This window comes from Bos javanicus, chromosome 24 (genome assembly GCF_032452875.1).
Source record: "Bos javanicus breed banteng chromosome 24, ARS-OSU_banteng_1.0, whole genome shotgun sequence".
Lineage (NCBI taxonomy): Eukaryota > Metazoa > Chordata > Mammalia > Artiodactyla > Bovidae > Bos > Bos javanicus.
Window position 1 is genome coordinate 42944968 of NC_083891.1, and position 15420 is coordinate 42960387.

General features: G+C 41.3%; 1 protein-coding gene across 9 annotated transcripts in view; it reads right to left on the reverse strand.

Annotated features, from left to right (window-relative positions):
• Positions 1–15420, reverse strand: part of SPIRE1 (spire type actin nucleation factor 1) — a 163807-nt gene that overhangs the window by 42500 nt on the left and 105887 nt on the right. For all 9 annotated transcript variants that reach the window (XM_061399976.1, XM_061399972.1, XM_061399975.1 and 6 more), the window contains one exon: positions 790–867. In XM_061399976.1, coding sequence (XP_061255960.1) covers positions 790–867 — 78 coding nt within the window. The remainder of the gene's footprint in view (positions 1–789; positions 868–15420) is intronic.

The following is a 15420-nucleotide window of genomic DNA, read 5'->3' on the forward strand; positions in this document are numbered from 1 at the left end:
AGTGGCTCAAATAGCTACATAAATGTATGTTAAACTAATCAAACTGTACTTTTAAAATATAATGCAACTGTTATGTACACTACACCTTAATAAATCTGTTAGAAAATGACAAAATCTAACAAGGGCAAAAGCAACTTGTTCCTAACGTCCTAAACTGTGTTTTCTGATTTCCTCACTCTATGTGTCACTATTTATCCAGGACCCTTAACATGAAAAGTCAGAGCCCTACCATGTGCCTTCCCACTAACACCTGAACACACAGCTCAGTCCAGCTTCACACAGTCACTGTCCTGTCCCGACTCTGAGTCCTATGTGAAGGCGGTGACCCTCGAGGTCAGCAGGCCTAGGATCTAGCACCTTGCTGGAGAAACAGCAGACATTCAGAGGGGTCACATGAATACACCACAGTCATCTGTCCTGGAAATCCGTCTTCTTTCTCATGGGGGCAGAAACGCTACATGACCCATCTGCATTCCCAGGCCCCAATCCAGTTTGACTATTCACTGGATAACAAACAGGCCTCACTACAGCCTCACTAAAGCTTTAAACAGAGCTTCAACTCTGACTTACACATAAGATACTAAGATACCAATACACTTAGAAAGGTCAATAGTGTAGAACACTGAAATTCTCAGAGACTCTGGGGGGGGGTTCTAATAAAATCAGATAGTTTTCAACTTGGTATAATATCAATTCATACGGTACTCCTTAAGATAAACTAGCATTATAATCACATGATATGATTTCTCCAACACTAAACAGAATACAGAGAATATCCAGCCATCTTACCCAGTCAGCATTTTTCAGCTCTTCCAGGTCTGTGTTAGATTCATCACTCTTCTCCATTTCTTGAATCTTCTTCAGATTCTACCAATTAAAATTCAAATAAAACATTTATGCATAAAATTTCATTGAACTACCTTCTCAAATTAAAATTCTGAATGAAAGTGAAAGTCATGTCCGATTCTTTGCAACCCCCATGGATAGTCCATGGAATTCTCCAGGCCAAAATACTGAAGTGGGTAGCCGTTCCCTTCTCCAGGGGATCTTGCCAACCCAGGATCAAACCCAGGTCTCCCATATTGCAGGCAGATTCTTTACCAGCTGAGCCACCAGGGAAGCTCTAGATATCTTCAGAAGACAGAGTGCCTGAAGAGCCATGGATGGAGGTTTGTAACACTGGACAGGAAGCAGTGATCAAAAGCATCCCCAAGAAAAAGAAATGGAAAAAGGCAAAGTGGTTCTCTGAGGAACCCTTACAAATGGCTGAGAAAACAAGAGAAGCGAAATGCAAAGGAGAAAAGGAAAGATATACCCATCTAAATGCAGAGTTCCAAAGAACAGCAAGGAGAGATAAGAAAGCCTTCCTAAGTGATCAGTGAAAAGAAATAGAGGAAAACAATGGAATGGGAAGACTAGAGATCTGTTCAAGAAAATCAGAGATACCAAGGGAATATTTCATGCAAAGATGGGCAAAATAAAGGAGAGAAACAGTATGGACCTAACAGAAGCAGAAGATATTAAGAAGAGGTGGCAAGAATACACAGAAGAACTATACAAAAAAAGATCTTCATGACCCAGATAACCACGACAGTGTGATCACTCACCTAGAGCCAGACATCCTGGAGACCAAAGTCAAGCAGACCTTAGGAAGCATCACTACGGACAAAGCTAGTGGCGGTGATGGAATTTCAGCTGAATTATCTCAAATCCTAAAAGATGCTGCTGTGAAAGTGCTATACTCAATATGCCAGCAAATTTGAAAAACTCAGTGGTGGCCACAGGACTGGAAAAGATCAGTTTTCATTCCAATCCCAAAGAAAGACAATGCCAAAGAATATTCAAACTACCACACAACTGCACTCATTTCACATACCAGCAAGATAATGCTCAAAATCCTCCAAGCTAAGCTTCAACAGTATGTGAACTGAGAAATTCCAGGTATACAAGCTGGATTTAGAAAAGGCAAAAGAACTAGAGATCAAATTGCCAACATCCATTGGATCACAGAAAAGCAAGAGAGTTCCAGAAAAACATCTACTTCTACTTTACTGACTACACCAAAGCCTTTGACTGTGTGGACCACAACAAACTGTGGAAAATTCTTAAAGAGATGGGAATACCAGACCTTACCTGCCTCATGAGAAACCTGTAGGCAAGTCAAGAAGCAATAGTTAGAACCAGACATGGAATGATGAACTGGTTCCAAATTGGGAAAGAAGTAGGTCAAGGCTGTATATTGCTGCTGCTGCTGCTGCTAAGTCGTTTCAGTCCTGTCCGACTCTGTGCGACCCCATAGACAGCAGCCCATCAGGCTCCCCGTCCCTGGGATTCTCCAGGCCAAGAATACTGGAGTGGGTTGCCATTTCCTTCTCTAATTCATGAAAGTGAAAAGTGAAAGTGAAGTCGCTCAGTCAGGTCCGACTCTTAGCGACCCCATGGACTGAAGCCTACCAGGCTCCTCCGCCCACGGGATTTTCCAGACAAGAGTACTGGAGTGGGTTGCCACTGCTGCATATTATCACCCTGCTTATTTAACTTCTACGCAGAGACATCATGTGAAATTGCTGGGCCGGATGAAGCACAAGCTGGGATCAAGACTGCAGGAAGATATATCAATAACCTCAGATATGCAGATGATACAACCCTTATGGCAGAAGTACAGTTCAGTTCAGTTCAGTCGCTCATTCGTGTCCGACTCTTTGTGACCCCATGAATCGCAGCACGCCAGGCCTCCCTGTTCATCACCATCTCCCAGAGCTTACTCAAACTCATGTCCATCGAGTAGGTGATGCGATCCAGCCATCTCATCCTCTGTCGTCCCCTTCTCCTCCTGTCCCCAATCCCTCCCAGCATCTGGGTCTTTTGCAATGAGTCAACTCTTCGCATGAGGTGGCCAAAGTATTGGAGTTTCAGCTTTAGCATCAGTCCTTCCAATGAACAACCAGGACTGATCTCCTTTAGAATGGACTGGTTGGATCTCCTTGCAGTCCAAGGGACTCTCAAGAGTCTTCTCCAACACCACAGTTCAAAAGCATCAATTCTTCGGCTCTCAGCCTTCTTCACAGTCCAACTCTCACATCCATACATGACCAATGGAAAAACCATAGCCTTGACTAGACGGACCTTTGTTGGCAAAGTAATGTCTCTGCTTTCCAATATGCTATCTAGGTTGGTCATAACTTTCCTTCCAAGGAGTAAGCGTCTTTTAATTTCATGGCTGCAGTCACCATCTGCAGTGATTTTGGAGCCCCCAAAAATAAAGTCTGCCACTGTTTCCACTATTTCCCCATCTATTTCCCATGAAGTGATGGGACCAGATGCCATGATCTTCATCTTCTGAATGTTGAGATTTAAGCCAACTTTTTCACTCTCCTCTTTCACTTTCATCAAGAGGCTTTTTAGTTCCTCTTCACTTTCTGCCATAAGGGTGGTGTCATCTGCATATCTGAGGTTCTTGATATCTCTCCCGGCAATCTTGATTCCAGCTTGTGCTTCTTCCAGCCCAGTGTTTCTCATGATGTACTGTGCATATAAGTTAAATAAGCAGGGTAACAATATACAGCCTTGCTGCTACTGCTACTGCTAAGTTGCTTCAGTCGTGTCCGACTCTGTGCGACACCATAGACAGCAGCCCACCAGGCCCCACCGTCCCTGGGATTCTCCAGGCAAGAATACTGGAGTGGGTTGCCATTTCCTCCTCCAATGCATGAAAGTGAAAAGTGAAAGTAAAGTCACCCAGTTGTGTCCGACTCTTAGCGACCCCATGGACTGAAGCCTACCAGGCTCCTCCATCCATGGGATTTTCCAGGCAAGAGTACTGGAGTGGGTTGCCATTGCCTTCTCCAATACAGCCTTGATGTACTCCTTTTCCTATTTGGAACCAGTCTGTTGTTCCATGTCCAGTTCTAAGTGTTGCTTCCTGACCTGCATATAGGTTTCTCAAGAGGCAGGTCAGGTGGTCTGGTATTCCCATCTCTTTCAGAATTTTCCAGAGATTTTTATGATGCACACAGTCAAAGGCTTTGGCATAGTCAATAAAGCAGAAATAGATGTTTTTCTGGAACTCTCTTGCTTTTTCCATGATCCAGCGGATGTTGGCAATTTGATCTCTGGTTCCCCTGCCTTTTCTAAAACCAGCTTGAACATCTGGAAGTTCACGGTTCACGTACTGCTGAGGCCTGGCTTGGAGAATTTTGAGCATTACTTGACTAGCGTGTGAGATGAGTGCAATTGTGCAGTAGTTTGAGCATTCTTTGGCATTGCCTTTCTTTGGGATTGGAATGAAAACTGACCTTTTCCAGTCCTGTGGCCACTGCTAAGTTTTCCAAATTTGCTGGCATATTGAGTGTAGCACTTTCACAGCATCATCTTCTAGGATTTGAAATAGCTCAACTGGAATTCCATCACCTCCACTAGCTTTGTTCATAGTGATGCTTTCTTTCTAAGGCCCACTTGACTTCACATTCCAGGATGTCTGCCTCTAAGTCAGTGATCACACCATTGTGAATATCTGGGTAGTGAAGATCTTTTTTGTATAGTTCTGTGTATTCTTACCACCTCTTCTTAATATCTTCTGCTTCTGTTAGGTCCATACCATTTCTGTCCTTTATTGAGCCCATCTTTGCATGAAATGTCCCCTTGGTATCTCTAATTTTCTTGAAGAGATCTCTAGTCTTTCCCATTTTCCTCTATTTCTTTACACTGATCGCTGAGGAAGGCTTCCTTATCTCTCCTTGCTATTCTTTGGAACTCTGCATTCAGATGTTTATATCTTTCCTTTTCTCCTTTGCTTTTTGCATCTCTTCTTTTCACAGCTATTTGTAAGGCCTCCCCAGACAGCCATTTTGCTTTTTTGCATTTCTCTTCCATGGGGATGGTCTTGATCCCTGTCTCCTAAACAATGTCACAAACCTCCGTCCATAGTTCATCAGGCACTCTATTAGATCTAGTCCTTTAAATCTATTTCTCACTTCCATTGTATAATCATAAGGGATTTGATTTAGGTCATATCTGAATGGTCTAGTGGTTTTCCCCACTTTCTTCAATTTAAGTCTGAATTTGGCAATCAGGAGTTCATGATCTGAGCCACAATCAGCTCCCAGTCTTGTTTTTGCTGACTGTATAGAGCTTCTCCATCTTTGGCTCCAAAGAATATAATCAATCTGATTTTGGTGTTGACCATCTGGTGATGTCCATGTGTAGAGTCTTCTCTTGTGTTGTTGGAAGAGGGTGTTTGCTATGACCAATGCGTTCTCTTGGCAAAACTCTATTAGCCTTTGCCCTGCTTCATTCTGTGCTCCAAGGCCAAATTTGCCTGTTACTCCAGGTGTTTCTTGACTCCTACTCTTGCATTCCAGTCCCCTATGATGAAAAGGACATCTTTTTTGGGGTGTTAGTTCTAAAAGGTCTTGTAGGTCTTCATAGAACCGTTCAACTTCAGCTTCTTCAGTGTTACTGGTTGGGGCATAGGCTTGGATTACCGTGATATTGAATGGTTTGCCTTGGAAACGAACAGAGATCATTCTGTCGTTTTTGAGATTGCATCCAAGTACTGCATTTCAGACCCTTTATGACAGAAAGCGAAGAGAAACTGAAGAGCCTCTTGATGAAAGTGAAAGAGAAGAGTGAAGAGGCTGGCTTAAAACACAACATTCAAAATACGAAGATCCTGGTATCCAGTCCCATCAAGTCATAGCAAATACATGGGGAAGCAATAGAAACAGTGACAGACTTTTATTTTCTTGGGCTCCAAAATCACTGCAGATGATGACTGCAGCCATGAAATTCAAAGACGCTTGTTCCTTGGAAGAAAAGCTATGACCAACCTAGACAGAATATTAAAAAGCAGAGACATACTTTGCCGACAAAGGTCCAGATAATCAAAGCTATGGTTTTTCCAGTAGTCATGTATGGATGTGAGAATTGGACCATAAAGAAGGTTTAACGCCAAAGAATTGATGCTTTTAAACTGTGGTGTTGGAGACGACTCTTGAGAGTCCCTTGGACTGCAAGGAGATCAAACCAGCCAATCCTAAAGGAAATCAACCCTGAATATTCACTGGAAAGACTGATGTTGAAGCTGAAGTTCCGATACTTTGCCCATCTGATGGGAAGAGCCACCTCACTGGAAAAGACCCTGATGCTGGCAAAGATTGAAGGCGGGAGGAGAAGGAGACGATAGAGAATGAGATGGTTGGATGGCATCACCAACTCAGTGGGTGTGAGTTTGAGCAAGCTCTAGGAGATGGTGAAGAACAGGGAAGCCTGGTATACTGCAGTCCATGGGGTCACAAAGACTCAGACATGAGTGAGCGACTGAACCATCACTACCAACTTCAGATAAAACATACTGAAGCAGATAGTACAGAATCTACTCCTGTGTGAATTTCAGCCAATTTCAACAGATGGTGATTACTGAGTCTGTGCTCTAGAGCCTGGGAGCCACAATTACTGGGCCTACGTGCTGCAAATACTGAGCCTGTGTGCCTTGAGGCTGTGCTCCGCAAGAAAAGCCACAGCAATGAGAAGCCCGCACACTACTACTAGAGAGTAGCCCCCACTCACCACAACCAGAGAAAAGCCTATGCAGCAATGAAGACACAGCATAGTCATAAATAAATAAATAAAATTATTAAAAAAATAAAATAGACGGTGGACCACAGAGGGACAGACTAGGAGTTTGTTCTGGTTTCCTTTTCAGCCTTGTGGTTGAACCTGTCACAACATTAATTCACATTTCAGCTGTACTGACGTCTCCATCAACTCCATCTCCATCAACTCAACGTTGTATCCATCATTAATCACATAGATTTAACTTCCTGTTGTTTTTTTTTTTTCTTAACTAAAGTCCTCTTTTCATCTCCACTGCAAATCCCTTAATCCAAACACCATCTGACTCTGCCTGGATGTCTGGTTGCTGCCCTGCCCCCAGCCTTGTCTCCCTCACTGTCTCCTCCAGTTCCTCCTCCAGAAGCAGGCTCAAAAGAATCTTTAGTGTTCCAGGGAAGCCCTCCCCTGCTTCCTGGTTAAGCCAAGTCTTCCTATCATACAAGTTGCAGCACCATAAACCTCTCCTCTGTAGCCGTCACCAACTCTATAATTTTATGTTTGTACCTTCCCTCTAGACTTCATGAGGCAGAATTCTACTCTCAGAAGCTAATACAAATATTGGCATTTTTGAAGCTCAATATCTATTAATTTAAAGGAGGAATTTCAATATATAAAATGCCCTTTATTTATTTCTGATGGAATCTGTATAATACTGTGAAATGGCTAGCACAATAAGGTTAGCGACCACTTCTGCCACCTTCTGTTGTTGCTTTTGTAATAACAATTTAATTTGTAATACAATTACCTTTTGTTGTTGCTTTTGTAATAACATTAACATTTACTCTCTTAGCAGTTTTCTCATGAACGGCAATCATCGTGTTGTACATTACATGCCCAGAACTTAAAAATGAAAGTTTGTACCCTTTCAGTTGCATCAATTCAATGTTTGTAATTTTAAGAAAACACTGGTAGGCAGGACATACACAACCATCCCTTAGTACTCCTGGGGCTTGGTTCCGGGACTGCTGGTGGACTCTGAAATCTGCAGGTGTTCAAGTATCTCACTGGCCCCCTGCATCTGCAGTTCTGCATCCGTGGATGCATCGTGTAAGGACTGTGTATAAGCGGATCCTCACAGCTCAAACCTGTGTTGCTCAAGGCTCAGCTACACTCACATGTTAGTCACAAATCTGTGCTATACCACTTCAACTCACAGTAACTCAACCCTAATATACTTGCTAAGCCTATTTGTCTGACTATGTCTGGACTGGGTTTAAAGGCATTGTATGAAATCTGGTTTACTCTATATGAAAATACTGAATGAATCCTTACTACGAAACATTTCTAAACCATTTATTTTTAGCTTCTCAGCATCTGGGGTTGACCATCTACACAGAGAATATATAACACCCCTGGGAGGTGGGCTTAGCCAAGGGAGCTGCCCTTCAAGGAGTCCTACCCTCTGGGCAGCCCCTCCAGTCACTGGTCCCTGCAGAAGTACACGGGTCAGGCCCCCAACCCCAGCTCCCAAGCTCCCCGTGGGATCATCCAAGACCTGCTGTCCTACATCACTGTTATCTTTTCCCTCACCCCTTGCAGTTGTGGCCCAAGTAACCCCAATAAACCTTCTGAATTCAAATTTCAACTCAGAGTCTACTTCCTGGTGGGACTCTGTCCACAGATGGAACATTTTACAAATATGGTAACGTGCATTTATCAGAAACAAAACTGACATGAATTTTATAGGCAGAAGTCACTATTTAAAGATATTCTGACTCACATCAAGTGTTGGAGACCCTGAGTGGGCACTGCTGTTGTTTCAGAAGCCCTGTTCTGCCCCCTGACAACAGTCCCTCTTGCCGGGGACACATGACTGGGCTCAGGCCCAGGCCCACAACCTCATTGCCATCACAGGTGGGGATAGCACCCTGACAGGCAGCCCAGGCCATCTCCCCCTGCGGTGGCTGGCTCCCGAGTAGGTACCTGACTTGTCTTCCTCCCAGACTTTCTCACCTCAGTTCACAGAAAAGACTTCCTGCTGGAGTTACTGAGCTGACAGAGTGAGGATGTGTGCAGACTGTCAGCTGGCCAGCCTTTTTAGGAAGAGCCTGTGCTGGGGGCATCTGGAGAGAGGATGCTATCCTGATTACTGGGTGTGAGGTACTGGATCCAGCCCTGCCGCTGCAGTCCCTGGGGTTGCTAAGAGTCGGGCACAACTGAGTGACTTCACTTTGACTTTTCACTTTCATGCATTGGAGAAGGAAATGGCAACCCACTCCGGTGTTCTTGCCTGGAGAATCCCAGGCACGGGGTAGCCTGATGGGCTGCTGTCTATGGGGTCGCACAGAGTCGGACACGACTGAAGCAACTTAGCAGAAGCAGCAGCAGCAGCAGCTCCCCTCAAGCTAATCTGAGTGAATTTCTGTCACTTTCAACAGAAAGAATTATGATCTAACATGTCCCCTTAATTCAGAAACATGAATTCATGCTTCCGTGTCATAGGGGTGGTCTGGTGGAACACTACAAATAGCACAGGCCCTCCTTCCATCCAACCATGGTTGTTATTGCTTTGACACGTCCCCGAGAGGGGTTGTAGCCAGGACGGCCTCACTGTTAGGACTCCACACATTGCTGTCTTCACCTGTGCTGTGACAAAACCCTCAGCTCCCTGCTGCTAAGATCCAACATCTGCTCTCTGTATGAGGTACCATTTCACACCAGCCAGAATGGCTGCGATCCAAAAGTCTACAAATAATAAATGCTGGAGAGGGTGTGGAGAAAAGGGAACCCTCTTACACTGTTGGTGGGAATGCAAACTAGTACAGCCACTATGGAGAACAGTGTGGAGATTCCTTAAAAAAATGGAAATAGAACTGCCTTATGATCCAGCAATCCCACTGCTAAGCATACACACTGAGGAAACCAGAAGGGAAAAAGACACGTGTACCCCAATGTTCATCGCAGCACTGTTTATAATAGCCAGGACATGGAAGCAACCTAGATGTCCATCAGCAGATGAATGGATAAGAAAGCTGTGGTACATATACACAATGGAGTATTACTCAGCCATTAAAAAGAATACATTTGAATCAGTTCTAATGAGGTGGATGAAACTGGAACCTATTATACAGAGTGAAGTAAGCCAGAAGGAAAAACATCAATACAGTATACTAACGATATATATGGAATTTAGAAAGATGGTAACAATAACCCGGTGTACAAGACAGCAAAAGAGACACTGATGTATAGAACAGTCTTATGGACTCTGTGGGAGAGGGAGAGGGTGGGAAGATTTGGGAGAATGACATTGAAACACGTAAAATATCATGTAAGAAACGAGATGCCAGTCCAGGTTCGATGCACGATACTGGATGCTTGGGGCTAGTGCACTGGGACGACCCAGAGGGATGGTATGAGGAGGGAGGAGGGAGGAGGGTCTAGGATGGGGAACACATGTATACCTGTGGCGGATTCATTTTGATATTTGGCAAAACTAATACAATTATATAAAGTTTAAAAATAAAATAAAAAAATAAAAAAAATAGTGATGATAACTTAAATGAATGGCCTGAGAATTTCATGCTTCTTCATTTTTCTGAACAGACACTTCCTCGCTGTGTCCCTCACAGTTTGATCTTCTCACTGTAAAATGCAGATGCTCATAAATACCTTTTAAATTATTTTAATATTACATAAAATAATATCCAAGAAATGCAGCGTGTGAATTGGCTCATATTAAGCACATTAAATATAAGTTATTTAGCAGTTATTTGGTAGACATAAGTTACTACTGTTGTGGTTGTTCAGTCGCTCAGTCATGTCTGATTCTTTGAGACCCCATGGATTACAGCACTCCAAGCTTCTCTGTCCTTCACTATCTCCTGGAGTTTCCTCAAACACATGTCCATTGAGTTGGTGATGCCATCCAACCATCTCATCCTCTGTCATCCCCTTCTCCTCCTGCCTTCAACCCTTCCCAGCATCAGGGTCTTTTCTTTTTTTTTTTTCAGGGTCTTTTCTAATGAGTCAGTTCTTCACATCAGGTGGCCAAAGTATTGGAGCTTCAGCATCAGTCCTTCCAATGAATATTCACAGTTGATTTCCTTTAAGATTGACTGGTTTGATTTCCTTGCAGTCCAAGAGACTCTCACGAGTCTTCTCCAACACCACAATTTGAAAGCATCAGTTTTTCGGTGTTCAGCTTTCTTTATGGTCCAACTCTCACATCCACACATGACTACTGGAAAAACCATAGCTTTGACTCTGTATACAGACCTTCGTCAGCAAAGTGATGTCTCTGCTTTTTAATATGCGATCTAGTTTTGCCATAGCTTTTCTTCCAAGGAGCAAGCACCTTTTAATTTTGTGGTTGCAGTCACCATCCTCAGCAATTTTGGAGGCCAAGAAAATAGAGTCTGTCACTGTTTCCATTGTTTCCCCATATATTTGCCACGAAGTGATGGAACCAGATGCCATGATCTTCATTTTTTGAATGTTGTATTTTAACCTAGCTTTTTCACTCTCCTCTTTGACCTTCATCAAAAGGCTCTTTAGTTCCTCTTCAATTTCTGCCATTAAAGTGGTATCATCTGTATATCTGATGTTGGTGACATTTCTCCCGGCAATCTTAATTCCAGCTTGTGCTTCATCCAGCCCGGCATTTCACATGATGTACTCTGCATATAAGTTAAATAAGCAGGGTGATAATATACAGCCTTGATATATTTCTTTCCCATTTTTGAACCCGTCTGCTGTTCCATGTCCAGTTCCAGTTCTAAATATTGCTTCTTGTCCTGCATACATGTTTCTCTGGAAGTGGGTAAGGTGGTCTGGTATTTCCATGTCTTTAAAGAATTTTCCATAGTTTGTTGTGATCCACACAGTCAAAGGCGTTAGCATGGTCAATGAAGTAAACATTCTTTTGGAATTCCCTTGCTTTTTCTATGACCCAGCGGATGCTGGCAATTTCATCTCTGGTTCCTCTGCCTTCTCAAAATCCAGTTTGTACATCTGGAATTTCTCAGTTCACCTACTGCTGAAGCCTAGCTTGAAGGATTTTATGCATAATCTTGCTAGCATGTGAAATGAGTGCAACTGTGCAGTAGTTTGAACATTCTTTGGGACTGGAATGAAAACCGACCTTTTCTAGTCCTATGGCCACTTCTGAGTTTTCCAAATTTGCTGGCATATTGAGTGCAGCACTGTAACAGCATCATCTTTTAGGATTTGATAGATAGCTCAGCTGGAATTCCATCACCTTCTCTAGCTTTGTTCACAGTAATGCTTTCTAAGGCCCACTTGACTTCACATTCCAGCATGTCTGGTTCTAGGTAAGTGACAACACTATCGTGGTTATCTGAGGCATTAACACTTATTTTGTACAGTTCTTCTGTGTATTCTTCCCACTTCTTCTTGATCTTTTTTGCTTCTGTTAAATCCTTGCCATTTATGTCCTTTATTGTACCCATTTTTGCATGAAATGGTCCCTTGGTAGCTCCAATTTTCCTGAAGAGATCTCTAGTCTTTCCCATTCTATTGTTTTCCTTTGTCTCTTTGCAAAGATAAGAAGGTTTTCTTATCTCTCCTTGCTATTCTCTGGAACCCTGCTTTCAGTTGGGTATATCTTTCCCTTTATCCTTTGCCTGAACTGAAAAATTCATACTCAAATTGAAGAAAGTAGGGAAAACCACTAGGCCACTCAGGTATGACCTAAATTCAAATCCCTTATGATTATACAGTGGAGGAGATGAATTGATTTAAGGGACTAGATTTGGTAGATAGAGTGCCTGAAGAACAATGGACAGAGGTTCGTAACATCATACAGATGGTGGTGACCGAAACCATCCCCCAAAAAAGAAATGCAAGAAGGCAAGGTGTTTATCTGAAGAAGCCTTAAAAATAGCTGAGAAAAGAACTGAAATGAAAGGCAAAGGAGAAAGGGAAAGATATACCCAAATGAGTTCCAGAGAATAGCAAGGAGAGATAAGTTACTATAAGCCAATGAATATCTATGAAGACTTGATTGTGAACACTTTCACTCTATCACAAAAACATGTCTTTAAAAAAAAAAATTTTCTTTACCAAATAGGATCTCTTTAGTCTTCTGTGAAGTAAAAATCTTAACTCAGCAATAAATCAACATAAAATAGCTGAGAATCTGTAAATACTATAATTGAACAAACCTGAACAAATGTGCAATGAAGAATCTCTGGTTTTGTCATTAGCAGCAAAAACAAATGAGTTATTAGAAAATAAATTACAGATTTTTATAGTTTTAGAGACAAGCTTCTGTCAGTTATAGTCTAGGTTCTGAATAGTTGGTGTTTTTTTTTTTTGCTTGCACAAATGTAATAACAGATGCCAACCTGTGCTTGGAATACGGTGAGAAAGTCCTAACAGAGAGCACCTACATGGCAATTAACTCTCCCCATTTCTGACATAACCATTCTCAAGCTTGCAATTAGAACTGCTCTCTGCCAACATTTTTAGTTCCCAGCATCTTAAAAATAAATAAAATCTACCCTGGGAATCACAAGTACATCAAATGCTCAGAGTAGTTTTAATGTATTTGCATAGATTCAACATCAGCTCACACATAAATACCTCTTTTTAGATTAAACCACCCTTATGATATACACATATGTATATATACATGAATATAATACAATTATGTTAATATATAATATACAAATTATACAAAATACGAATATATAATTATATTAATATATTATTATAATTATATTATTATAATACAATATATATGTGAATATAATATACAATTCATATATTAAAATATTTTAACAATAACATTTGAATAATCACCCTTTTCCTCCATGTTGTTAACCATTTAGAACTGTTATTTAATGGTATTTCTCTGTGAAATGGGTATATTTTCAGTTAGAAACTTTTACATGTGTAAAAATGAGTGTCTCAAGAATTCCTTGGAAAAAATTTATTCAGTTAAAAGATACTAATATACTTTTAAAGAAATTACTTACGTAGAGATTATTAAACACATATTTCAAGTGATAAAGTTGCTAATATAAATAATGCCTATAATAAATAGAACATGTATATCAGCTCCACAGAGTAGAAGCCATGATGTCCTTCCTAATTCAGATACCTTCACCACAGAAAAGCAGGAAAAAGGACTTTATTATCATATTTATCAGGCCAAATTAATATTTTTGAAATTATAGCATAAAAAGCCCCCAGTTACAGCAAATCTTGTGATAAATGGAAGTCTTTCATGCATATTAAAGAGCTAATGGATAATTACTAAAGAATATTATTTATATTTTCTTCAACCTTTATGACACTTTCTTAAAGATATAACATGCTCCTTCTCCCAGAGGGATGGAAGAGGGAGAAGATATGAGAATCAGAGCATTGTACTTAATGAAAAATGTAAAAAGTTAAGATACTAAACTATAAATTTATATTCTGATAGCACGGCAGTAAAGGAATCCATCTGCCTGCCAATGCAGGAGATGCAGGTTTAATTCTTGAGGAAGATCTCCGGAGAAGGAAATGGCAACCCATTCCAGTATTCTTGCCTGGAGAATTCCATGGACAGAGGAGCCTTGCTGACTATAGCTCACAGAGTCGCACAGAATTGGACACTACTGAGCAACTGACCAAACAAAGCTTAATTTGGATTTCTACAGTTCACTAGAGAAATGAGGAAAAGTATAGATGAAGTCTTCCTTTCATGCACTGGAGGAAAAAATGGCAACCCACTCCAGTATTCTTGCCTGGAGAATCCCAGGGACGAGGGAGCCTAGTGGGCTGCCGTCTATGGGGTCGCACAGAGTTGGACACGACTGAAGCGACTTAGCAGCAGCAGCAGCAGATGAAGTCTTCAAAATAAAAGAAATTCATTTCTAGGTTCTAGAAAAGGAATACTGTTGTTCAATTCTCCCAATACTGTTGTAGACAGACAGACACACACACACACATAACACTGGTCAAGAGTGTAATGCCTGTCTCTGCCACAGATGGTTGGACTCACAGTATCTCCCTAAATGTATCTCTCTGCCTTTTCAGTTTTTATACTCATCAACTATTCATACCTATAGACATCAGAGATGATCACTGTAAAATAATCACTGAAATATCAGAGACAATATTTACAAATTATATCACAAAAAGCTATTTTCTTAGTAAATGCAAATCCAATCCAATAAGAAAAACCAATACTCCATTAGAAAAATGGGCAAAGAATATGAGTAGGTAATTTAAAAACACAAACAGCTCTTAAGCATGTGAAAAGGTACCCAATATCATTCATAATAAGGAAAACGTAAACTAAAAGTAAAATGTAAACTAAACCTCTTGAGAGTCCCTTGGACAGCAAGATCAAACCAGTCAATCCTAAAGGAAATCAATCCTGAATATTCATGGGAAGGATGAAGGCTGAAGCTGAAGCTCCAGTACCTCTGGCCACCTGATGTGAAGAGCTGACTCACTGGAGAAGATCCTGATGCTGAGAAAGATTGAGGGCAGGAAGAGAAGGGCACAACAGAGGATGAGATGGTTGGATGGCATCACTGACTCATTGGACATGAATTTGAGCAAATTGCGGGAAACAGTGAAGGACAGGGAAGCCTGGCATGCTGCAGTCAACGGGGGTCACAAAGAGACTTAGTAACTGAACAACAAAAACTGAAACTATGAAAGATAAATTTTTACTTATCACTTAGGAAACACATTGTGAAGATGTAGAAAAATAGAAACTCTTAAACATTTTCAGAGAGTATCAATTAGTAAACATCTATGGAGGATAATTTAATATTTTATGAAAAATATAAATGCACAATTTCTCTGACCCAGCTATTCTACTTTTTGGAATTTGTCTTACACATGTAA